At 39.7% G+C, this 26,066-nt stretch overlaps 1 protein-coding gene across 15 annotated transcripts in view; it reads left to right on the top strand.

The window, feature by feature from the left end:
• Window positions 1-757: 757 nt before the first annotated feature.
• FOXJ3 (forkhead box J3) overlaps window positions 758-26,066 on the top strand; it is a 127,229-nt gene continuing 101,920 nt past the window's right edge. For 7 of the 15 annotated variants that reach the window (XM_086382376.1, XM_086382327.1, XM_086382294.1 and 4 more), the window contains exons 1-2: window positions 2,150-2,290; window positions 23,626-23,686. In XM_086382376.1, coding sequence (XP_086238502.1) covers window positions 23,643-23,686 — 44 coding nt within the window. In that variant the 5' untranslated portion in view covers window positions 2,150-2,290; window positions 23,626-23,642. Of the gene's footprint in view, window positions 1,701-2,149; window positions 2,291-2,950; window positions 3,110-23,625; window positions 23,687-26,066 lie in introns of those variants that run through there. The other 8 variants (XM_086382387.1, XM_086382304.1, XM_086382346.1 and 5 more) reach the window with 7 other exon arrangements.

Genomic DNA, 26,066 nt, shown 5'->3' with positions numbered 1-26,066 from the left:
CCAGTACTTTGGCCACCTGATGTGAAGAACTGACTCATTTGAAAAGACCCTGATGCTGGGAAAGATTGAAGGCAGGAGAAGAAGGGGACAACAGAGGATGAGATGGTTGGATGGCATCACTGACTCAATGGACATGAGTTTGGGTAAACTCTGGGAGTTGGTGATGGACAGGGAGGCCTGGCGTGCTGCAGTCCATGGGGTCGCAAAGAGTCGGACACGACTGAGCGACTGAACTGAAGTCTTCTTTGCTACCCCTTTTCTTTGTTCTACATGTCTAGATTTTTGATGTCCCCCATGTTTTCCTCTAAATATTTTATTTTCTCCCTCCCTTTAGCCCCAATGCAGATCTAATGTCATTCAACTATATTCATGTATCAGTCTTCTTGATGAAAGAGGTAAGGCATGAAACAGAAAAATATGAGTTCTCAATTGAGGTGAAGCTGGAAAGGGAGCTGGACTCAGAAGACACTGAGTTTGAGTCCCAATTCTCAGCTTCAACTTCATCAGCTGTAAAGATGAACACAGGAGTTCTAACTGAGGGACTTGGTGAAAACACTGAAGGAGAGGGCAAGTGCAAGCACCTGGCATGTGGTCTCTACCAGTGGCAGAGCCTTGGCTTATTGTTCACTGAAGCCCCCCTGCACCTAACATGGTCCAGTTGAAGTAAATGAATTATTGATGAAGAAATGTTTGATGTTAAAAAAAAAAATCCCACTTTTCTTCCTTCCTCCAGATTTTTTCATACCTCTTACCCTGGTCTTTTTTTTTTTTTTTTTTTCTCCATAGCACTAAACACCTTCTATCATACCAAATTCTTTTCTTGTGTTGATCATCTTTCTCTCTATACTTAAGATGATAGCTCCAAGATGGAAGGGTATTCCCACCCTCTTCCTGCTTCTAGTCACTGATCCAACCCAAACACTAAAATGGGGTCTGACAACCTGATCAGCAAGTATTTGTTGGATGGATGAGTGAATGAATCTTTTAATCTTCAGAATCTCGCTGGAGTCTTAGGTATAAAAGGATATAGGAGTAATTTGAATCCTCAGGGCCTAGTACTACTTGGTAAATGGCAGGCGTTCAATGTTGGCTGAAGTTATTGGGTACTCAGCTCTTTACTTGCAGTCTTTATCTGGTTACTACAAGACTACGTCCGTCAAAAGATGTTCCCAAGGTCAATTCACTCAGGCCTCTCCTTTTCATCTCATCCAATCAACCTAGTATTCATCTAACAAGTTATCTGAGTTTCCAAATATTGAACACCTACTGTGAGTTCAAAAGCATACTTGGTGCTATATGTGACTAACATGAAGGAAGCAATAGCAAATAATACGATGTCTGATTGTAATTAAACGTGAAATTACAGGGCAGATACTTTAGAGAAAAACTCAGTAAAGACTGACGTAGAAGTAAATTCCAAAGTTCATAAGTCGCCCAACTACTCTTCTAAGTGCTCCACCTGTTGATAGCAAGGACCATAACCTGAGCAGCGGCTTAACAATCAGAAGGGCCTTTAGAGTTTCATCTCCTTTGTTTTCAAGAGAAGGAAACCAAGGCGAGGCACAGAAGAGGCCCCGGCAGAGAGATGGGTCTAGAACCCGGGACATGTGGCGTTCTGGAAGAAGAGGTGTCGTGAAGGTCCAAGGTGCCTTTGCTGGGGCCGTAGAAGCCGCGGTAACCGGTGTCCCGGAGAGGCTAAGGTACCTGTTGCTACGGTGAGGTAAAGGGAGCTTGGGGGAAAGTCGCAAGGCGCCCTTCCCCCCGGGACACAGGGCCCCGGAGTCCCTGGGGAGGGTTCAAGGCGGAGGTTCCTCTTGTCCTCAACTAAAGGGCCGCCCCAACTGCCTTCACTTCCTGGCCGCCACTCTGAGGGACAGAGAACCCGCTACTCCCCGCCTCAACAAGTCGCTCGGAGCTGTCTGCGGCTGCCTGACACCCGCTTCACGGAAGCCGGGGCCCGCTCGGAGTCCTAGGGTACTATTTGCCCCAGCGGAAGGATCTCGCGCGCATATTCGCAGCAGTGACCGCAGAGGGGCAGTGACGCCGCCGACGCCGTACCGGTGGCGCAGCGACGTCGCGGGAGGCGGGGGCGGGGGAGCTGGTCGGGAAGTAGTTCCGGGTACGCGGCCCCGGATGTTGGCTGCTGCCGCTGCCGCTGCCGCCGCCGCTCTCGGCGCTGCTCCGGGCCTCAGCGGCTCGCACCAGGCGCCGTTGGGACGTTTCCCGGGGGGCGGAGACGCACACAGCGGCCGGGGGCTCGGCCGGGCCGTCCCGGCCTGCGCAGCCTGAGGTGAGCGCCCGCCGCCGGGGCGGTCGGGCCGGGGCGGCGGGCGAGGAGGCGGGGCCGGGGCATCTCCCGGGACGGAGGCAGGGGCTGCCCTCCGCGAGACGCCCTCTCCGTTCTCTCAGCTGCGGCCGCGTCGCGGGGCGGGCGGCGGGCGGGGCAGGGGGCCTGGGCCCAGGCTGAGGCCCGGCGAGCGGCTAGGGCTGGGTTCCTCCCTCCCCCGCGGCGCTTCTCAGCTGCTGCTGCCCCTCAGCAGGGAAGCGGCGGCTCCGCGCCTCCCGCCCCTCCCCCAGGCGGGGCCCGAGGGAGCTAGACGGGATTCCCGGGGGCGTCGAGTCCGAGGACAGTGCCCTCCGTCTTCTCTCCGTGACCTGCCCCTGGCCTGGGCTAGCCCCCCTTCCCCGGCGCGATGCAGCTTCTTCCCTTCAAGCTCCGGGGTGCTTTTTGGCCGGCGAGGCGGCCAGCATCTCGCGCGTCGGGGGTGCCCTTCGGGGTGGGGAGGCCAGTGCGGGGGGCCTATGTTCCCACCCATCCTGTCGCCGTGTCCTCTATCGGCATTGGGCAGAGGCAGCAGTTCCATGCGGACGTGTTGCTGTCCTGTGTGTGTTGCATCCTGCCCACGTGGTAGGGTGTCTCCCCCCCCCCCCCCCCCGCCAACCCCCCTCCAGTTTGCAGCTGGTGAGGAGGGAGGTTAAAGCGGGCTGGTTTTTTCCTCTGTGATTTCCTCCGGGTGGCGTGGAAGGTGTTAGGGTCAATTTGCTGTGCCGAGGCCGCCGGTTGGGCAGCTGGAAGAAGCAAGACTTGTGCTCTCTGAGATTGAGACTAGTAAGGGACTTACTTTCATTGACATTTTCCCCTCTTCCTTGAGCTGCTCTTGTTCTTTTCTCTACAGTTTAATCCTAAACAGAATAATAAGCTCTAGCTGCTGATGCATTGAGGTGTATAGTTTTCACTTCTCCGTTGTACTTTTTTGTGTATGGTTGGCTAAGGTTTTTCTTTTCTGTATTGTGCAATCCACGTCTGTTCCTGGTTGGATTCCTGAATGAGCTTAGTTGGATTGACCAGCGAGTTAGAGATTGATGGGGCATCTGCCTTGTCTTTTTCTGACATTTATTTTTTCTTTCTGTTTTGTTTGCCAGTGAAACAGGCGTGCGTGTCATGGATGTGTTACATGCATAGCTCTTTACTTGCAAGGCAGCACTAGATAAGTTTCAGTGAGTCACCCATTTCGTGGGTGCTTTTTTATTTCACTTTCCCTCTCTTTCTATTGAGTATCATTGTACTGTCTGGTTTTTTAAACATTTGTTTTGAGTAATTTTTTTCCTTAATGTCTCTCCCAGGTTAAGGTTTCCATCTTCCTGTGTTTTGCTCTTTTATGACCACAGATTGCTCCCTTAACAGGGAACAAGCCACAGTAGCAGTGAGGGAAGCCTTTTATTTCTCCTAGGCTATAAACATATTTATAGACGAGCAGTGAGCGCCTTTTCATTTTTATGTTTGGGTAGCATCTAGAGATTTGATTTAATTTTTAATTTTTTTTTTTAGGTTTCTGTTTGCTTTTTGTGTTTCTTGAAGTTAAGGTGAATCTTGTTTTTGGTTTTGTGTTACTGAAGATATGAGGGCTTCCTCATGTTTTTATTAGCTATGTTTTTGGATGAGGTCGGGTGATTTAGACGATTCTCTCTCTTTCTTTTTTTTTTAAATCTGGTACAATTGTTAGTATAGTCTCCTTCTGTGTATGTAAAATAAAAATATTTAAAGACAGATTCTATCTGCCATCACTGTGCTAAGTATGGGTGGGGCAGTGGAAGATAAAGAGGGTTGTTCTGATACATTCTGAGGCATATTTATTAAGTCAGTATTTGTGTACTTCTGCAAAATACTGTGCTGTGTGTGAAGTAGTTTATGTGCTATGTATGAAGAGACACAGGAAATAAAATATGTGGTCTCCTCTCACTTTTGTTAGGGAAAGAACATATAACATGCATCTTTCAGAATTCCATACAACATCAAGCTCCTGGTTGGGATAACAGTGCAGCCAAAATCAAAGGTATAAAGTGAGATTTGGAGAAACTGAAATTTTCAAAAGGCAAGAGATGTATTCCAGGAGAGTGAAGGGGTATTTACCAAGACATACACTGACAGTGCATCAGTACAGAAGATACCGAGCAACTTGATTGGCATAGAGCATCTTATTGGTGAAATATAATAAATGAGTTTAGGCTTGGTAGAGTAGGTATTGATGGAGGACCTTATTAAGGATATATAGTTTAATTTGATGGAGTACCACTGTGGGTTCTAAAGATTGGGAGTAAGATGATATTCCTGAGGAAGATTTTCATAATTAGTTGAGCATTCTGGAGTAGGGAGACTGACTAGAAGGCTCTTGAAGAATTTTAGGAATAAGCTGATGAGGGTCTGAGATAAAATGGTGATGTTTGGAATAAAACAGTAACTAGCATTTATAGAGTACTGTATGCCGGGTACAGTGTTTTAAACTATATACATGTATTTAACTCCTAAAATCTTTATAATAAGCTGTTGTTATCACTGAAGAAACTGAGTTACAGAAAGGTTAAGTAATTTGCCCTAAATCCCATAGAGAGTAGGCAGCAGAGCCAGAATTTGAATCCAGGCAGTTCTACCTTTGAGCTTATGCATTCAGTCTTTAAATTATATTGTCCTGTGAAAGAATGTATAGAATATATGAGGATGTATATTGGAGTAAAAATTAATTTGAACTTAGTGATATCTGGATGTGTGCCAAGGGAAGAGGGCAAATTAAACATTAAAAGATTAAAGGCTAGAATTTTGGGAGAATGGCTGATAATGATGAGGAAATTAGGAAAGTGTCCCTATAAAGATAAATGAGCCAGGGTGGGTAATGGTTAACACTTAGATTGTATACAATCAATTTTTCAATAAAAGATTAGCCTCCTGTAACTCCTGATGGTCTTTTCTGCTTGCTGGTTTGACTTGGAAGTGTAGGCTAGTTTAGTATTAGCCTAAGCGAAACAATTAGAAAAACAGATCTGCTCAAAAGAAAAAATGTATAGGAACTATTTTGGTTGAGCCATATCACTGCTTTCCAGCCTTAGCAAAGATAATCAAGATTTGAATAGAGTAATCCTGTAGGGTATCACTGTAAGATGATATGAAATGTAGATTGTATATTGAGCAGGGCTGTATTTGGTAGTAAAAAAAACAAAACAAAACATGAGTAGATGAGTGTTGGAAGGTTAGTAGTGTGATGGCGAAAGAGCTTTGAGGTTTGGAACTGTGGGTGACATTATAGGCTAATAGATAAAGCATTTCTGAGAAGAACCAGGAAGTACATCAGTGCCACAGAAGCCAAGGATAGGAAGGGTAATATGGTAGACAGTATCAAATGCAGTCTTAAAGTTCAGAAACAATGATCATTATGAAAAGACTATTGAACTGGGACCAGGAGGTGATTTGTAACCTGTGAATTTTGAAAGGAAGGATAAGAGATTCCAGATTTGTTTTCTACAGAAGGCATGTAGAGATGTTATGGTCTAGTGTGGTAATTCTTAGTATTTTCTCCTAATGTTTCCTTCAGTCTCATTCTTGTCCACATGTCAGAGCTGCTCAAATATTAGAAAACTCACTTTTTTTCATTAAAAAAGAAACAACCTTGTGTTCTAAAGCCAGTGATTTTATACTTTAAAGTTTCTCTCAAACTTATTTTTCTTTTTTTAAAACGGTTTTATTGACATAATTCACATACTATACAGTTCACCCATTTGAAGTGTACAGTTCAGTGGCTTTTGTTGTATTCACCAAATTGTGCAGCCGTCATCACAGACATCATCTCAAAAGAGAAAGTCTGTGTCCATTGGCTGTCACTGTCCATTTCCCCTTCATTCCCCAGTCCTAAGCAAGGGCTAGTGTACTTAACATTTCTGTAGATGTGTCTTTTCTGAACATTCTGTATAAATGGAATCATACAACTCATGGTCTTTTGTGTCTGACTTTTTTCACTTAGCGTAGTGTTTCAAGGGTTGTCCATTTTTGTATTGTGTCAATATCTCATTCCTTTTTATTGTTGAATATTCTATTGTATGGGGCTTCCCAGGTGGTGCAATGGTAAAGAATCCACCTGCCAGTGCAGGTGATGTGGGTTCAATCTCTGGGTCAGGAAGATCCCCTGGAGGAGGAAAAGTAACCCAATCCAGGATTCTTGCCTGTAAATCCCATGGACAGAGGAGCCTGGGGGGCTGCAGTGCATGGGCTTGCAAAGAGTTGGGCACGACTAAGCACCAGCACGATTCCATCTTCTGGCTCTACCGCCTTTTGTTTCTCTACTTTTCAGTTGATGGACATTTGAGTTTCTTACTCTTTTATCATTGCAGTCCTCACCCTGTCAACTCCATCCTTCTTACGGCTTTCTTTTAGACTGTAACCTCTGCTATGCATTTTGCTAGGCATCGGGGATATGAAGATGAGTATCACATGGCTCGTGAACATTCATATAGTGTGTTTTTGGCTTACATATGTTTTCTCATGTGTTATCTGTGTATCAGGCAACAGCCCTGTGAGGTAGGCAAAGTGTTTTTTAAGGTGAGCAATTTGAAGTTTAGATTAGGTGACTTGCCCAAGATGAAGTCAGTGATGGAGCAATTAGATCATCTTAGTGCATGTCTGTTGCTATTTCCACTTCTTTATGCTGCTCTTCTAACTTAAAGGAGCCTCATGTGAATTACGGGAGAATTAGAGAGATTGGAAAATCCCGTTGCTTAGGGAATGAGTCGGAGAAGGCAATGGCACCCCATTCCAGTACTCTTGCCTGGAAAATCCCATGGACGGAGGAGCCTGGTGGGCTGCAGTCCATGGGGTCGCTGAGGGTCGGACATGACTGAGCGACTTTACTTTCACTTTTCACTTTCATGCATTGGAGAAGGAAATGGCAACCCACTCCAGTGTTCTTGCCTGAAGAACCCCAGGGATGGGGGAGCCTGGTGGGCTGCAGTCCGTGGGGTCGCACAGAGTCGGACAGGACTGAAGTGACTTAGCAGCAGCAGCAGGGAATGAGTAACTTTTAATATTAAACTTCAGGATTTAAAATGAGATTTTTCTTACTGCATTTTGTCACTTCTTTGTAATTTAGATAAGTCATTTCATATTTCTATCTTTCTTTCAGAACTTTACTGGGAATTAATATGATGATGATAATAGAGGTAGCGATAATAGCTAACATATTCTGAGGCTTTAGTATGGGCTCCAAAGTGTTCTGACTATATTATTCATATATTCCTCACAACAACTCTGGAAGGTAGATCTTATTATTACCAAAATTTTACAGATGATATAGGTACAGAGGTTAGATAAATTGGCTAAGGATATGTAGCTGGGAATGGAAACAGCCAGGATTTGAACCCCTGCAGTCTGTTTTCAGTACTCATTGACTCTTAATCACTGCAGTGTACTGTTATTGTGTTATGAATTAACAGAGGGTAATGTTTCAAATAAGGATATGACCAGAATATGAAGATGTGATTTTGAGTTTGGTTGGGGAAATAAACAGTAAAGTTGACGTTTTATCCACATTTCTTTTAAATACCGGTCTTTAACACTTCAGTGTAGAGAGATACGTGTTGTTAGGCATCCAGGTACCTTTTTTCCTGTTTATCCCTGCTGATAGCCTCTCAAATCAGAAATTGTGTTTTCAGTGTTCTTCACTGTCAGCTTTGCTAGTCACTTAGCTTTTCACATTGCCACTATTCAGAAACCTTGGCTTAGGACAGCTGAAGCTTACTATAACTACTCTCCTCAGCCTTCCTTTAGCTATGAATCTTTTTCATTTTGAACAGTTAGCCTTTCAGTCCTTAATGGAGGTACTCTTTGCCTCCTCCACCCCAAAACTCAGAAAACACCACAGAGGCATTTTATAGTAACTGTCAAAAATTTTGACCATCTTAATTGGCATAAATGGATTTTAGTGCACAAATAACAAGAACCAAAGCTTAATATTTTGGTTAAAGAGATTGACTTATACTGAAATTGGAAAAGGCATCTCCTATACAGGATTTTGGATTTAATAGAATTTGTTATAACCAGATCAGCAAAGCATTACTACTGTGGGCCATCTGCTGGGATATGGAAATAGCTTTGTTATTTGGAACCCCATGTATTTATAACAATGGAATTCTACTTATTTTAAGTAATCTTTTTAGTTAGGTACCTTTGGCTGCTGTTTTACTTGGCATGTCAGCTGATAACCTGAGAATGCAGTGTTTTTCAAAGTGATTATTTTCTATAGAATTGAGACAAAAGAACTGAAATGGAGAGCAAATGAGACTCATATATGGTGTCTAGTACTGTAACAAGAGAAAATATAGGGTAGATATGAATTTGATATAAGATAATTAGGGCCATATTCAGTTAGAACTCTGGCACTGTCAAGGTTAGTTTCTGATAATTATGAAACTGCTCTGGTTGCTCTCAGAATTTTACTGTAATCTAAGTGACTTCATTTTGGTATAATCAGACCTACATTAACATTGTCCTAGTCTGACTTTCTCAGGTAAAGAAGTCTGTTATGGGATGCAATAAGAGACACTATTGCTTAGAACATAGTCCTAGAAAACTCTTTTGAATTGAATGCTAATAATTTTGGAGATGGAGAAAGTCCTTGGGTGGAAGTTTTTAGAGAGTGTCTGTAGAAATCTGGTATTTTGACTGTCTTTGTTTGGGCTGCTGTAACAGAATGCCACAGACTAGGTAACTTATAAACAGCAGAAGTTGCTCACTCTTCTGGAAACTGAAAAGTCTAAGACCAAGTGCCTTCTGGTGAGGGTCTCCTTCCTGGGTCATAACTGATGCTTTCATGCTGTGTGGAAAGGGCAAGGGATCCCTCCTGGAGCCTCTCTCATGAGAGGCTAATCCTATTTATGGAGGCTCTGCCTTCATGACTAGCCACCTCCCAAAGACCCCACCTCCTAATATCATGTTTAGGGGTTAGGATTTCAACATAGAAATTTTGTGGGGGACACAAATATTTAAGCTATAGCATTGGCTATTCTTTCATTATTTTCAAATAATATGTATGTCATGGATTCTATTGAAGAGTTGACTGATGATCCTAGGATGACTGTGTGTCTGAAGGAGACTTTACCCAGTATACTGAGTTTTAGTTGACGTTTTTACCTGGAGTACAAAGCTGAAACCTGTAAATGAATTCTACTAAACAGAGTCCTGCCCAGAGGTGTATAGTGGTGTCAAGGATATAAGATTGATGTTCTGATTGATTGGTAAAATGTGGTGTCAATGTGACTTTATTAAAGATTTCAGAAGTTGGAATTGGCATGTGGTGCCAGTGACCTTATTAAAGATTTCAGAAGTTGGAATTGGCTTTTTCCTAAGGCTGAGACCTGGCCTTACTGTGGAACATAGATTTGTGAGAGAATGGATGAGCAGAGGAAGACTGCTAAAACTCCGTAATAACAATTTCAAATTCTGTTTGCTTATAGAGAGATAGGATTGGGTGTGGGGTGCAGTGTGATCCTAGATTTTGGCTGGTGTGTATATGGGAACTAAAATGTTTCTGTGGCTTGGCTGTACAACTTTGGGAAATTACAGACAGGGCAGTCAAATATGTTGCAGTCATGAGCAGGTTGACTTTTCTGAATGAAGATGGAGCAGACTGTCATGGCAGGAAAACAGTATATGTCATCAGCTTTTGCTAGTGTGATTGGGTCTGTGAATTTGTGACATGCTTTACTACGTGTGTAAGGAGCTGTTGATGGTATTGTCTCATAAGTGTGTACATAGATAGGAATCACTGTCAGAATGGCATCTGTGTGCATCAGGGCAAGTCATGTTTTCTGTTTATTATAGGGCATGTGTGTATTGGAAAGATATCCACCTTAATTTGAATAATACTTTATGAAAAGCTTTTTCTCTGAGCTGTTAGATTTTGGAGCCTCACTCAGTCCTGTGATGTAGGTAAGGCAACTAATACTTCTTTTGACAAATGGAGAAAATGAGACACAGGCTGAGACTGACATAGTGTTACTCAGTTATATAGAGCAGAGACAGTAGCCTGGATCCTGCATTCTGTTTCTAGTCTTGTACTCTGTAGTAGAAAGCTGACAGGATTTTTTATGAAGAACATACATGGATTTTTGAGGTAGAAATTGAAGTTTAAGAACATCAAAGGACCTGGGCTACTTGGAGTAGAACTTGTCTTATGATGATGTCAGACTGAGGGACAAAAACTGTTGGGAGCAGTGTCTTCCTTTGTTAAATTTGGATCCTTTTCCAGTAGTTGGATGTACTTTTACTTCAGCTTGCATTCTTTGTGAATTCTGAAGGTAAGAAGGAGATGGAATCAGAAGGGAAACATCAAAGGATTACTAAATAGATTTGGTCTTATTTTTATGAAAGTATACATCTGTAAAATTTAGAGATTGAGAAATTGTACCTGGAACGTGATTCTACCGAGGATACTTGGGTTACTGCCATAGTGTGAATCTGTTTTCTCTTGTGCAGTGGGTAGGGAGAGTGACAGTATATAAAGAATTTTTAACTCCATCGAAAAAAAGACTGGGAAAGAAAGCATTTTTACATTGGGTAGTCTTATTTTCCAAGTTCTCTACCAGGAGCAGATAATCATTTTTATAACCTTCTGTTTTCTAGTTTTTAACTACAAACAACCTAATTTTTATGGTTCAAATGAGAATTTGAAAAATGTGAAGCATGGCACTTTTGAAGAATAATTTAAGCACTTAGTAGTATTATAAAAGTATTTTGCTTTTTGGTCAGTTATGTTAATAAATCAGTTTTATAAATTATTTGATTATACTCTTATAGGTCAAGTTGTGGGTGTATTAAATGTTTTAGGTTTTTCTTTGCATTAGACATTTGTCATTTAAGCTTTGCTGATCAATAAATTAATTTTAGTCCCCCAGAAGCAACCAAGAACTTGGATTTACATATAAATAAATGACATAAAAATAGCACTTTTATAGTGAAAAACTAGATTTAAGAATCTACTCATTTTCTTTCATTTCCTTGGCAGATTTCTAGTAAGAAAAACAAAACTGTTAGTGATACTTTATAAAGTACTTGTTTTCATCCAGCAACACTGGACTCAGTTTTTCTCATTTGTTTGCTTATTTATTCAGCGTCTAGTATGTCCTGGGCACTGTACTAAAAGCTGGGGACACAAGTAACTGATAGGGTCCCTGCTGGCAAAGACGACCACTTTTGGTTTGGGAGAGACATCAGAGAGATATCCTAGGCATACGGAGACATCTATTTTTTTCTCTTTTCTAGTTTTTAACTTAAAAGGCAGCATGACTAGCTTATTTCTTTGAAGAACTTAATCCTTTTAGTGGTTTGGTTAGATGACTTTGAGAGAAGCTGATGGCTTCATAATTATTTTTTCTTACTGCAAAATACGAAAATCACTGACCTAAAGAATTTCCTTATCTAAGGAGCTCTGCTTACAGAGGTGGATGACCTACCTGTTTGTATCTGTTCTGCTTTGGAAGCATAATTAAGAAACCCTGTGTTGATTCTTCCAGAATGGATACAGTGTCTTTTTTTGTTTGTTTCTTCTATTCTCTCTGCTGGTGATCCTTGAGCAATAAGGGTTTGAATTAACAGGTCCACTTGTACGTGAATACTTTTCAGTAGTGACTGCTGCAGTACTACACGGTCCATGGTTTGAGTTCAGAGATGCAGAGGAACTGCAGATATGGAGGGGCAGCTGTAAGTTATACTCAGGTTAAACCTCACATTATTTGGGGATCAGCTGTACTAATAAATGAAAGGATATTTCATATTTGAGCTTAATTTTAAGAATTTAATGTATCAAAAGTTATCTTTTGTCTAATATACATATCCATATAGACATACATCTTGAGTTAATCTTTTATTCAGGCCAGTGAGATATCCCACTAAAATGCTTGATACAGTCATTCAGCTACTCTTAGAATACCTGTAGTCACTGTAGCTGAAAGGTAACTTGTTTGTTACTAGCTCTAATTGGGGCAAAATTTGCTTCTAACTTCATCTCTTTTTCCTTCTCCTTCTCTGTGCAACATTGGAGACCTAGTTTGCCTTCTTTAACAAGATAACTCTTTAAATATTTGAATGTGATTATTCATTCAGCAAATATTTTTTCAGCACCTACACATTCAAGACATGGTTCCGGGCATTGTGAGAGATCCAAAGGTAGTTAAGAGGCATAGTCTCTTCTCAAAGAACTGATGTAGAGAAAGAGTCAGGGTTTTGTTGAAAAGGGTGGTTTTTGCTTATGACCTGGAAAGCTTCTTGGAAACAATAATGTTTGAAATAAGATAATGAGAGGGTAGTCTACTGTGAGCACATAATTAGAAATCTAGAGGTGAGGAGAAACAATGCAAGTTAGAGAAGTAGCAAGAAGGCTCAGCCTGGCTGTTTCACAAACTGTTCTCAAGGATATTGAAAACGTTCATTATTGTATTCTCAGTGCCTGGAGAAGTGTTGGCAGGTAATAGGGGCTCAGTAAATATTTGTTGAATGAATGGTTACATTTGGGAAATACAGAATTTCTTGAGTCATAAAGTGCTCTAGGATATAGAATATTTTGCTAAAGTCCCTTAGAAAAGTATTTGACTCAAACTTTCTTGATTATGGAATGCCTGTTAACAATTTTTAAAACCCTCTGGAAAATATTATACTGGGGTCTCTATGTTAGAGCTGACATGGAAGGCTGGAAAGTGTTTGTTTTTTTTTTTCAAGCTAAACACACCCATTTTCTTCAGTCATTCTACATTTGACATTTGGCTTCTAAACTCCTTGCCAGTCTGATATCCCTCCCTCCAAACTTTCTAGCTCCTAAGTGTTCTTAAAATGTGGTACTCAGAATACAATATTCCACTTGTGAACTAACCAGTGAAGAGTGAATGGGACTGCTACCTCCCTGATCTCGATACTGTTCTTCTAATGAACCCTAAGATTGTATTTTCTTTTCAGCAGCTGAGTCACTGTCTTGGCTCATACTCAGTCCTCATATTAATTTACAAGAAGTTCTTTGAGTCAATTCAGAGAGATTTCCTATTAGTAGAGCTAACAAATGAATGCCACCCCCCCCTTTTTTTTTCCTGATTGAGTCTAGGCTGTTTTCTCAGAAGTACTAGTCATTCTTAAGCTTCCTGAAATGTGAGGAAAAAAAGAAAAAGAGTTGATTGTACAGTGCTGCTGGAGTAACATTAAAGTCCAGCTGTACTGCTGAGTGCACTCAAAGCTAGATAAGATGTAACGAATCCCCCTATACCTGTTACAGATTTAATAATTATTAAGCTGTTGGCCATATATGCCTCAACTGCCTTTTTTCCTTTTTTCTCTTTTGCTTGAGTATTTTAAAGAAAATTGTAGACATTGTCTTTTCACCCCTACAAAGCTTAGTATGCATGTCTAAAAAATATAGACATTTTCTTACATAACCATGTGCTGCTATTGTAGCTAACAGAATTAGCCGTATTTCCTATTAGTGTTGTCCAGTGTCAGTTCATAGTAAAAATATCCTTGATTGTGTCTTTTTACAGTTTTTAATTGAATCAGGATTCGGACTAGGTCTACACATTACATTTAGTTGTTATTGTTTGTTGTTTCTCTTAACCTGAGTTCCCCCCTTTCTTTTTGGCATAATTTCATTCTGTCCACTTCTTTGGATTTTCACGTTTCTGTACCAAGTTCTGTTACTATTATTTTGGAAATAGCTGTAAGAGTTTTACTTCATTTATAGCAATTTAGTAAACGTTTTGGACTATTACGTACAAAATATGTGCTCAGGATTACGGCAGGTAGAATGGTTAACTTGACATGTCCCTGGCCTACTAGGAGGCCTGCAATCCAGTGGCAGAGACAGGTACATACAGGAACAATAGGAAAGAGATTATTTGTCTTTACATGGAGCATGCCTTGATTATATAACCTCCCATTTATTTTCATGGTAAATGCTGCTAGTGGACATTACTTCAGTCATGTCCTGATCAGAAACCCACAGTTGATTTTTGTCTCTTGATTCAAACTAAACTATACTGTTTCAGGCCTGGCAGTCAGTGCTCCACTAATTCTCACCTTTACCTAAAGTGAAACTCCTCAAAGCACAAATACCTTTTTTTTTTTTTTTAAGACCAAGTGTATATTGTCATGTAGAAATTTTCATTTCTCAAGCAAGATTATAGACATTTTGAGAGCAAAAATCTTTGTATATTATTGGAAAGCTTTATAATTACTTTTGAAGAGTTCTGGCACACATGTTGGTGGGCCTGCTCTTACTGCCTATTACCTTCCCGGAGAGAGCTTCTGCCAGTTAAAAGTAAATAATCCAATTCTGGATCTCTTACCCAGAAGCCTCCTTAAAAAAAGCCCATTCGGTCAGTGATCTGAGTCACGATGGCAGATACATGGTTTGCATGTTATCACTTCCCGATCACCGTGTCCATGGCGAACTACTAATTTCTTGTTTTTTTAAGACATGACATTCTCATTGTAGCACTTTAGGCAACTACTACCTATTGAACATAATTGGCAAGTGATAGGAAACCTTTCTGCTATCCCAGTCCTAAAGCAGTAGTTCCTGAATTAAGCTGTGCAACCAGAATCACCAGATACTTGTAATTAATAGATTTCCTAGGTTTCACCCTAGACTCTTGAATCAGGATTTCCAGGAATAGGATAGAAACGATTCTTAAAAGTTGGCAGTGGTTTGTTGACTGGCTTTGGGGACCAGACAGGCAATTCTTCTTTTGTGAAAAAGCTGTAGCAGTGGAGACTATAGCTTCCCATCTTTCCCAGGTGTAGTACAGTGTCTCATTCCTCTAACAGTCATGATGTTCCGATGTGTTCAATTTACGTTTCAGGAGTATGGTGGATCTCTTGCTTTGAATTATACCAGGCGAAGCACATGAATCAAATGCCTGAGATAAAGATACGGGATCCAGAGAGGTGGCATCTTGGTTTTCTAAATATAACTGAGCATAAATTTAAAGCCTCAAAACTGTTCAGTCCTCTGAGAGCTTCTTCTTTCTCTGTTTAGTGAATACCTTTAGAAGTTTAAAATGAAAGAGTTCAACGTTTTTGGAGTGAACAGGTCTTTAGAATTTTTTTCATATTTCTTGTATATTCTTTAAAGATTTAAACATATAATATGATTTAGTTTCATATACCTTTGTCAGATTTTTCATGAAAGTAAATCTACAAATTGGGGAAACATTCTTTATTAGACCACATGATTTGATTTTGGGACCGGAAATTGTGGTTAAGTTATTGAGCAAAGTAGACAGACTGAAGTTTCAAGATTATCCAGTGAGTTAATAACAGACCCAGAAATAGAATCCTGTGTTATTTACTTGGGTTATGATTTGGTTTGAAGAGGAAGGCCTGTGATCTGTTTACATAAATTTAGGGATTTGGAAGAAGTTATAATTCTGTGATGTTTAGCCAAGAAGCTCCCCTCCCCCACATTTACCACCTGTTTTATTGACACTAATCCTACGCTATAGAGGGTAAAGAGACAGTTCATATTTACACTTCCTACTTCTAAAACAGTCTTGTAAAGCCGAAGCTGATTGTTGGTTTGCCTTCTTTTTTTCATCTTCTGTTATTAGAGAATAACAACACCTTGCCCTAGTTTTTGTTTTGTTTTTTTTTTTTTTTTTTAGGAGAGGTGGTATAGCCTAAGTAGTTGTTTTATAGGTAATGTTAGAGTGGTTTCCTATAGCATTTTTTCAGGGTTTATACGGATGTATACCCAAGTGTATCTTTGTTAAACATGTTTAATTAGTGTGTGGTTTGGAAATGGTGGAGACCACCAGAAAACGAACTTTCCTGAACCACTAATGGTTGAAGGGGTTATAGATTTCAAAGTAATTGCTATAATAGAGTTGCTTTCTGATGAAGTCATTACTTTTACTCTCCCCTTTTCCATTTTGTGGAATAGGGTGGGGGGGAGGGGAGTTTCCTATGGCACCAGTGGGGAAAGAAGCAGGAACTTACAGAACAAGACAATATTTGTGTGTGAATGTGTGCTTAAACTTGTGAGCAAGTTTAAGAAACTTAGGAAAAAACACAAAGGACCCCCCCCCAGCTTTATTGAGATAAAATTCACATACCATACAATATACCTATTTAAAGTGTAAAATTCAATTTTTTCTAAACATTTTCGTAGGGTTGTGTATGTTTTCCTCTCCCTCTAAAACAAGCCCCACACTTATTAGCAGTAAGTCCACTTTACCTGCCTCTCTGTGCTTAGTCACTCAGTTGTGTTCAACTCTTCCACTCCATGGACTGTAGCCCACCAGGCTCCTCTGTCCATGGGGATTCTCTAGGCAAGAATACTGAGTGGCTTGCCATGCCTTCCGCCAGGGGATCTACCCAACCCAGGGATCAAACCTAGGTCTCCCTCATTGCAGGCGGATTCTTTACCATCTGCCTACCAAGGCCACCTGCCTCCCTAGCTCTGCTGCTGCTGCTGCTGCTGCTAAGTCGCTACTAACCCATAATCTAATTTGTCTCGTTTGGACATCTGATATAAATGGAATCGTGTAATATATAGTCTAGTTACTGGCTTCTTTCACTTAGTATGTTTTCACGGGTCATTTATGTCATAGCATGTACCATTCCTTTTTATTGGCAAACAGTATTCTGCTGTATGATTATAACATCTTACTTATCCATTCATCAGTTATTGGGCACTTGGGTTGTTTCCACTATTTTACTGTTATTTAATGCTGCTATGAACATTTGTGTATAGATTTTTCTGTGGTGGTATGTTTTCATTTCATGGGTATATTCCCTGTAGAATGGCTGTGTTATATGGTTACTCGATGTTTAACTTTTTGACAAACTGCCAGACTGTTTTCCAGAGTGGCTGCACTGTTTACATTTCCACTGCCAGTGTATGAGAGCTTCAGTTTCTTCAAATCTTTGCAACTTTTGTTATTGTCTGTTTTTTTTTTTATTATAGCCATCCTAGCTGAAGTAATATCTGATTACTTAGTATCTGATTACCTAGATGAAGTAGTAGTGTGATTCTGATATGCATTTCCCTAATAACTAATTATTTTGAACATCTTTTCGTCTTATCGGACATTTTAATATGTTTTTTTAAGAAATACGTATTCAAGTCTCTGCCCATTTTTTCTTTTTTTACAGTCAAATGCTCTACCCCTTTGCTCTGTCTCCAAATCTTTGGGCGTTTTTAACTTGGGTTGTTTTTGTTGAGTTGTAAGGGTCCTTTATATATTCTGGATACCCAACTTGTTCTTCTAACTGTGAATTTGTCTTAAATTATTTGCTTCAGAGGCAGAGAGAATTAATGGATACAAAGACTACATTTAAAAGATTTGGTGAATTTTCAGTTAGATCTTAGCTGTACTTCTTTTGGGTTTATTCTCTTTCCAATCTAGAGGAACTTGGTTTATTAATTCATTTGAACAAATATGACCGCAGACTACATACTAGCGTTTGGGGATATAACAGAGACTGAAACAGAAACTTAAATCTGCGTTCTAGGGGGACAGAAGCAGACAGTAAAAGAAAAGTCATTATCAAGTCGTATCAGATGACAAGAGCTATGAAGAATAAAACAGGGTAATGGGGATATAGTGTGATGGATGAGCTTTCTAATATGTTCTTCACCTTTCTTGATTTCTTAATCCGTTCCTCTCTGCTCTGTTTGACCTTATTGCACTTTGTTTATTTTCATTTTATGTAGTTTGTAGCTAATTTTTTATTTCACTCTTTCCTGGTTCTTAACACCCTTCCAGTCTAATTTTTGTTCCCACTAGTCTGCAAACCCCACCCTCTATAGTATTAAATGATCTTCCGTTAAAAGCCTGTTTTGTGTTTTCCATTTATGTCCATCTTAATCTGTGTGTAACACTTGCCTTTTTCCCCATTAAATCACTTGCTGCTATTTCCAGTACAGTTTTCTCAAGGGTGTTTTTTAAAACTTGTTCCTCTTCTCTAAATCTGAGTTCTCCAAGTTTAAGTTTTGGCCTTTCTTCTCCCTCTAACATTACCATGGTGAATTGATCATTCTCACATGATTTTGCTTTCTGAGAGCATGTGACTCTGAGTTCTCGCTTTTTAGCTATAGCTGCATCACTGCCTTTAGGTTCAACGAGTGGAGCTGCGATGAACAGCTGATTGCTACTCACTCAGCAAGATTCTTTTCCCTTTACTCCTTCCTCTGGCAGATTTTTCCTGTTTAGAATGATTAAGACACAGGTTATTTCCATGACTGCTTTAATGATTACCTGTGAGTAATGGTATAGCAATTCACGATGTTCAGTCAAGGAACCTGACTCAACAGGGTTGTTCCTTCATGAATGCTAGTAAATTTTTATTTTCAAGTCTTAGGAAAGATAGAGCTGAATTCAGAAGTTTATTATTTTTTTAAGGAATGCTTTCTTGACTTACAGTGCTCTAGAATTTATTTTCAACAGACTTAATTCTTTTATATGCCACGGTGGTGGCTTCATTAAAGCTCCTGTTACAGTAACTTGAGGCATAACTTTTCCCTTTTAACAATATGCCCAAAATCACAGTTGGGATTGCAATCAAGGTCTTGGCTCAAGGTCTTTATAAGGTCTTGGTTACAAGTTCTTTATAAATAAAAATACTTCCATTTCACCTCCTCCTCTCAAATAATATATTTTATACACCTGTTAGTTTGTTAAACATCTGCTTCCTAGATATGAATAGTTTGTAACTCAGTTTAATGTACACTTGATGACTGCTTGTATTAAAAGAAATTCTGAATTCTTCTGTTAGTGATGACATGTAATACAGTAGTTTCTATTGGAGTTTGTGCATCAGTGCATGACTGATTTTTACTCCCCATACTCTGGTTATGTTATGCTACACAAAGTTTCTTGTTTGTTGATTTTCAAAGGGTTTGCAGAAAATGCTAGTTGGTACTGTTGGCAACAACTTAAACTGTATAAATTTTGGATGAAGTTGAATGAATTAATATAATTGTTCAACATAGTTGACTTCAGAAATGTGAGTTTGTGATTTGGAAGAGACTGATTTCACTATGAATCTTAGCCTTCTTCTGTGAGCATTCCATGTTTCTGGACATTTGCCTGGGTAGGGAGAATAATATTGGTGTATTTGTTCTTTCAGCTAACCTGACTGGTGTTCAAGACACCATGTAGGAGCAATAATCTTAAGTTAAAAGAGTGAAGAAAACTGAAATGAAGGCATCAAGGCTGCAGTAGATTAGAAAGATAAAGTTCACCATTTAAAAGTGTAAAATTTGGTGATCTTATACTAAAGGATTTTATTCACAAAGTTGTGCAACTCTCACCTCTATCTAATTGCAGAGCATTTTTATCAACCCTGAAAAAAACCAGTTAGCAGTCACTCTCTATTCTCATCCCTCCTCCCATCCCCCTATCTACTGGCTAATCTACTTTCTGTCTCTTAAGATTTGCCTGTTTTGGACATTTCATATGAATGGAGTCATGCAGTATGTGGTCTTCTGTATCTGACTTCTTTCTTAATGCTAAGATGTTCAAGGTTCATTCATGTTGTGTCATGTAACAGTGTATCATTCCTTTTTATGGCTGGATAATATTCCATAGTATATGGATACTGTGCAGATACACCACGTTTGTGTACGTGTTCATTGGTTGATGGACATTTGGTTTCTTTACACTTTTTGACTTTGTAAATAATACTGCTATGAACATTTGCGTGCAGGTTTCTGTGTGAACATATGTTTTAAGTTCTCTTGGTGGAGAGTGTATATCATATGAGTATATATTATATAGTCCCAAGAGCATTCTATATATATTCATGTATGTATATATTTGTGTGTATATATAATTTATATATGCAGTATAGATATCTCTAAGGGTAGAATTGCTGGGTCATATGGTAACTTTTATAAGAATTTACCTTTGTTCTTTGTAAAGCTGATAATGCAGAATGTAGTTTAGGTTTAAGAGCCAAATGTGCTGGCTAACTTTCCACGTCCTCTTGTCCCTACCCACCCAATATAGACAGCTCCCCTGATGTCTAGATTAACTGTTGGAGTCAATAGGGCAGTCATACTCAGATAACTACCTTGCAGAATCCTGGATATAGAGTCCTGGAGTTAGCTCTACCCACTTGGTGAGGAATGGCCTGAGAGCCCAGGGGTGTTTAAAAGTCATTCCTCATAGAAATCAAGAGTTAAAGTGTTCACCTCTAACAAGGAAAAAGAAAGGTGTTAGGCTAGAAACCTGAAAGCCATTCTTAGATAAAGGACCCTAAAGGTAGGAAATACTACTTTAAAGAAAGAGGATGAATTCAGCTTTGGACATAGTAAATTTGGGATTTCTGGGAGAGAATGTTAGTTATGTGTAGAGATTAGGAGATTGATACCTAATAGGGATGTGGATTTGAAATTCATCTACATGTAGGCATTTGAAATATAAGAATGGGTAAATCATTCATAAAATAAAAACAGTAGGGAAAAGTCTCATAATTCCCATATCTGAAGTCTGAGTTTTTGAGTCTGCCACCTGATGTTTCAACTGTATTTTACTCTTGAGTGGCTTGTTTCCTTCTGGTTTTGTGATTTTTGATTGTGAATTTATTTATCTTGGGACCTTATCCTTGAGAATTCTTCCAAGCCTAGATCAAAGGCAGATTGCCAGAGAGGATTTGCATTTGCATCTGTCAAGGTTGGGGGGCAGATAACACCATTCTAGGACCATTCTAAAATTCTGAGTATGAAGCTTTTTAAACCATAATCTAGGTGAGGGTCAGCTTCTGGTTGTATCTGAGAAGACACTGTTGAACCGCTCTTTTAGCCTCAGTCCCTCACCAACACTCAATGCCAAGGTTAAGAAATTTTCGTTGAGATTCTCTTGGATAACATCTGGACTTTGCCTCTTGGACCTTGAGCCCTAACAAACTTTGGAATTGCAAGCTGAAATTCAGGGTTTGGCGCAGTGCCAAATGAGTGAAAGCTGGTTTCAGTACTCTGCATACTTCTCTGGTTTCCGTCTTTCACTTAGTGTTTAGTCTTGATCATACTTTATTTCCTTTCAAATTATTGATTAATATATAAAGGTTTAAAATTATCCGGTGTTTGTATTTTCACTGGACATGTTGATCAAGCTATCTATTCTGTTGTTCTGGCAGAAGTAGAACATCTCTTGACAATTATTGATAGATGCAGGGAGTGGAGTCAGCCTCTAAAATAAAAGTTATAAACTTGGGATAACCACCAGTGTTTTGTTTGGCCCACATAGTGTTTAGAAAATAAAAATTAGGAGATTTCAAATAAAATTTTGGATATTTTGCTTTTCTTGAAAAATTAGATGTTCTTAACCATATTTTTGGGGCTCCAAAATCACTGCAGATGGTGATTGTAGCCATGAAATTAAAAGACGCTTACTCCTTTGAAAGGAAAGTTATGACCAACCTAGACAGCATATTAAAAAGCAGAGACAGTACTTTGCCAACAAAGGTCCGTCTAGTCAAGGCTGTGGTTTTTCCAGTGGTCATGTATGGATGTGAGAGTTGGACTATAAAGAAAGCTGACCGCCGAAGAATTGATGCTTTTGAACTGTGGTGTGGGAGAATACTCTTGAGAGTCCCTTGGACTGCAAGGAGATCCAACCAGTCCATCCTAAAGCAGATCAGTCCTGGGTGTTCATTGAAAGGACTGACGTTGAAGCTGAAACTCCAATATTTTGGCCACCTGATGAGAAGAGCTGACTCATTTGAAAAGACCCTGATGCTGGGAAAGATTGAGGGCAGGAGGAGAAGGGGACAACAGAGGATAAGATAGTTGTATGGCATCACCGACTCGATGGACGTGAGTTTGAGTGAACTCCGGGAGTTGGTGATGGACAGGGAGGCCTGGCGCGCTGCAGTTCATGGGGTCGCAAAGAGTCGGACACGACTGAGCAACTGAACCCGAACAGTATGGGGCTTACAATCCTGCTCAGCAGCAGTTGGCTAGAACTGGAAAAGGAGCCAATCCTTTTAGAGTGAACCTGTTTTCTTTAGTTGCAAACAATTGTATGCATATTATACTCTTCGATTCCAGCTTCTCTCATTCATATTACTTGTAGACACTGAATGATCCTTGCACTGGAGAGTAGTGCTAATAGATAGTTTCACATTTGTTCAATGATTTAATTCTAATAACAAACCTGCAGTTTATCTCTTGATAAAGATCTAGGTGATACTATCCCCAAGCTACAGATGGAAAAAATGGAGGTTCTCTGCTGCTGCTGTTGTTAAGTCACTTCAGTCGTGTCCAACTCTGTGCGACCCCATAGACGGCAGCCCACCAGGCTCCCCCGTCCCTGGGATTCTCCAGGCAAGAACGCTGGAGTGGGTTGCCATTTCCTTCTCCAGTGCATGAAAGTGAAAAGTGAAAGTGAAGTCGATCAGTTGTGTCCGACTCTTAGCGACCCCATAGACTGCAGCCTACCAGGCTCCTCTGTCCATGGAATTTTCCAGGCAAGAGTACTGGAGTGGGGTGCCATTGCCTTCCCCGGGAGGTTCTCTGAGGCTATGTAATTCTTCAAGATCTCAGTGTCATAGCTAGAATTTGAACAAAGCCTTTTCTGTTCAATGTTATTCTTAACTTTTTAATTAAGCCGTGGAACTGTTCTTCAAATCAAGTCTTATTGAGGTCCATTCTGTGATACCAACAAAGATATCACTGCTTTGATTGAAGGGTAGATGAAGTGGGAGATGGGAACCTGTGAGGATGGGGACCTGCATGCTGAGCTGTTTGGTAGCCTTTAGGCACCTCTCTGGAATCCCTCAGTTCAGTTCAGTTCAGTTCAGTTGCTGAGTCGTGTCTGACTCTTTGCAACCCCATGAATTGCAGCACGCCAGGCCTCCCTGTCCATCATGAACTCCCAGAGTTTACCCAAACTCATGTCCATCGAGTCGGTGATGCCATCCAGCCATCTCATCCTCTGTTGTCCCCTTCTCCTCCTGCCCCCAGTCCCTCCCAGCATCAGGGTCTTTTCCAATGAGTCAGCTCTTTGCGTGAGGTGGCCAAAGTATTGGAGTTTCAGCTTTAGCATCAGTCCTTCCAGTGAACACCCAGGACTGATCTCCTTACACTCTACTAAACCATTTGGACTCTTTATCTGTAACTAAGCTTAATTTGTTAAATTTTGTGAGTTTTTAGCTTCTTTGGGTGTTACAGTTATAGTGTGCCTATTTTTCCTGTGCTTCTTGGTATGTCAGTCTTCCTTAATGTAGTTCATCATATTGCTCAACAGCATTTTCAGTATATTTTGATTTATAGTTTAATTTATTTTGGAGCATCTGATAACTAACTCTTCTTTACTTTTCAGATTCTCTTTGTGGCCAGATGGGTTTGTATGGACAGGCTTGTCCATCTGTAACTTCATTAAGGTGAGTACTGTTTTTTTTGTTTTTTTGTTTTTTATTAGAACATGTAACATTTTAAAAGTTATGCTGGTCAAGTCATATTAGAATCAGTTTCACTGTAAGGTTCACAGTAAAACACTGTAGTTTGTTTTGGGAAGTAGTGCTGTTTTGTGAGATAGGGAGATACTTTGCTTAATAAGACTAGATAATAATCGAAATTCCTTTCTAAAGGATGATATAAACAGGATACCTAAATTATCCTCATTTACAATAAGTAAGTAAAATGTAAAAAAGTAGGAACTAAGTTGTATTCAACCCAGTGGTTTTGTATTTTTTTGAAGTTTCTAAATACTTTCTTCAAATTAAATCTTAAGTGAAATCCTGTGAATAAATAAAATAGGTAAATGCTGGGCTTAGACTTCCATGTTCTACCCCCATAGTTGCCCTTGAGGGATTACTGTAGTTCTCAGAGCACAGTCTGAAAACATGACGTAGATCTAACCTGTTTATTAAAATTTTTCAGACTGGAATGTGAAGTGTTGATGGCAGCACCCACCAGCTGCGTGTGGTGTTGCAGCTAGCTACCATGTGTGGTTGCTGCCATTTCTTTGTTCAGCATATTGATCACCTAATATAGTGTCAGGAGCTGTCTGAATGCTGAGGCTGCAGTAGTGAACATAACGGATTAAAAATCCTGTAATCGTTGGGTTTATAGTTTGGTGAAGGCATAATTAAACAAAATAAGAAGTGTTAGACACTGATAGTGATAAGAGCTAAATGAAAAATAAGAGAATGGGATTAGGAAATTCAGAGATAAAGTGTTATTTTAGATAGGGTAGCCAGGGAAAGCTTTACCAAAAAAATGACATTTGAACGAAGACTTGAAAGAGTGATGGAACAAACCTTTCGTTGGATAGTAGAGGATGAACATTCCGGGCATAGGGAACCTAAGAAGTGCTGGGGCAGGAGCCTTGCTTTGTATATTGGAGGAACAGTGAGGTCATTGTAGCTGGAACAGAGCAAGTGATAAAGAGAGTTGGAATTAACCAACTTTGGAGGGCAGAAGAGAGAGGAGGGGTACAAAATTATTAAGAGTCATTAATGTGGAGTCATGGAATCTTCAGGCTTGAAAGAAATTCTGGTGGTTTAGAATGCCACAAAAGAAAAATAAAGTTGCCTTTTTTGTTTTCATATGCTTGAATTTTTATCAGACTAAGGCTGATATCCTTTTTCCTCAGTGGGAAAGCTTTACCCTATGCTGTTTTGGCATTTCCCTAAGAATACATCTTCCAGCTTATAATGGAAATAGGTGGAGTGATGCGTTTCTACCTTGTTGGAGTCCATATGCCCCCACACCCCCACAATAGACACCTGTACAGTTTTGAAAAGAACTTAAAAAAAAAAAAAAAAGGACTGTTATCTTTAATCTCCAAAGCTGCTGTAGAACTAATTTCATTTAAGAGTGATTTCTGCTTAATATGTTGGGAAGAATCATTTTACCCTTTTTTTTGAATATTTAAAACTTTAGATATGACCAAATCAGGTTATTTTTGTAGACTTTGATTTTCCACTGATCATAGATTTCCTTAAAGACACTCGTTTGTGGGTTATGTTAACCATGTATTAAAGTCATTTACTGAGATTTTATATCCCTCTGTTTGAATAGTTCTGTCTAGGTGAAGCTTATATATGACATTGGATTAGGAATAATAGATACCTAACTTTTTTTGCTTGATAGAATTATATTATTGAAAGGGATGATGAAAGAGAAGAGATACCATGAATTATTTTATAACTTGCTCACTGTGTTTAATTCTTGTGTGTAATACTCTATAATCAAATTTTTATGGATATAGCTATAAATTTAGCATTTAGTTAATAAACTGAGAAGCTCTGTGACATTTGAGCTGAAATACTTAGGATCCTTCTATCCTAATCTTTCATTTTTTTGTAATCTGTATGGTCCAGTCCATCTGGGAGGCAGAGAATTCACATTCTCAGATATATGGGTAGACCATTGTTTGTCATTGATTTTTCTAACTGAAAGCCAGCTTTGGTTTGATATAAGGAGGAGAAGAAAAGAATGACTATTTTTTTGGTGATGGGAAGAGAAACTGAATTACTTAAAACCGCAATCAATTTTTGTCTGCTTTTGCATAGTCTTTCCCAAGCCAGAAATGGCCTCTAACTACACTATCCCAATAGAAGTAGAGTAAGAAGTCTTAAAGTAACTCAAACCCAGTGACCAACACTGCTTATTTGCCATAACTCTTTGTATATATACCTTTATGTCTTGTGTATACTTTCATATGCTACCTATATATCTAGAAGGTGACTAACTTCAAGATAGGAAAGCGTGGGAGTTGTTGGAGAAGAACCACCATATGGCTGGGAATGAGAAAAT

The sequence above is a fragment of the Bos grunniens genome, chromosome 3 (assembly GCF_055505025.1).
Source record: "Bos grunniens cultivar Pamir isolate PY7600 chromosome 3, Bosgru_T2T1.0, whole genome shotgun sequence".
NCBI classification, from domain to species: domain Eukaryota; kingdom Metazoa; phylum Chordata; class Mammalia; order Artiodactyla; family Bovidae; genus Bos; species Bos grunniens.
Note: the sequence above shows the minus strand (reverse complement) of the source record. Positions and strands in the feature narration are given on the sequence as shown.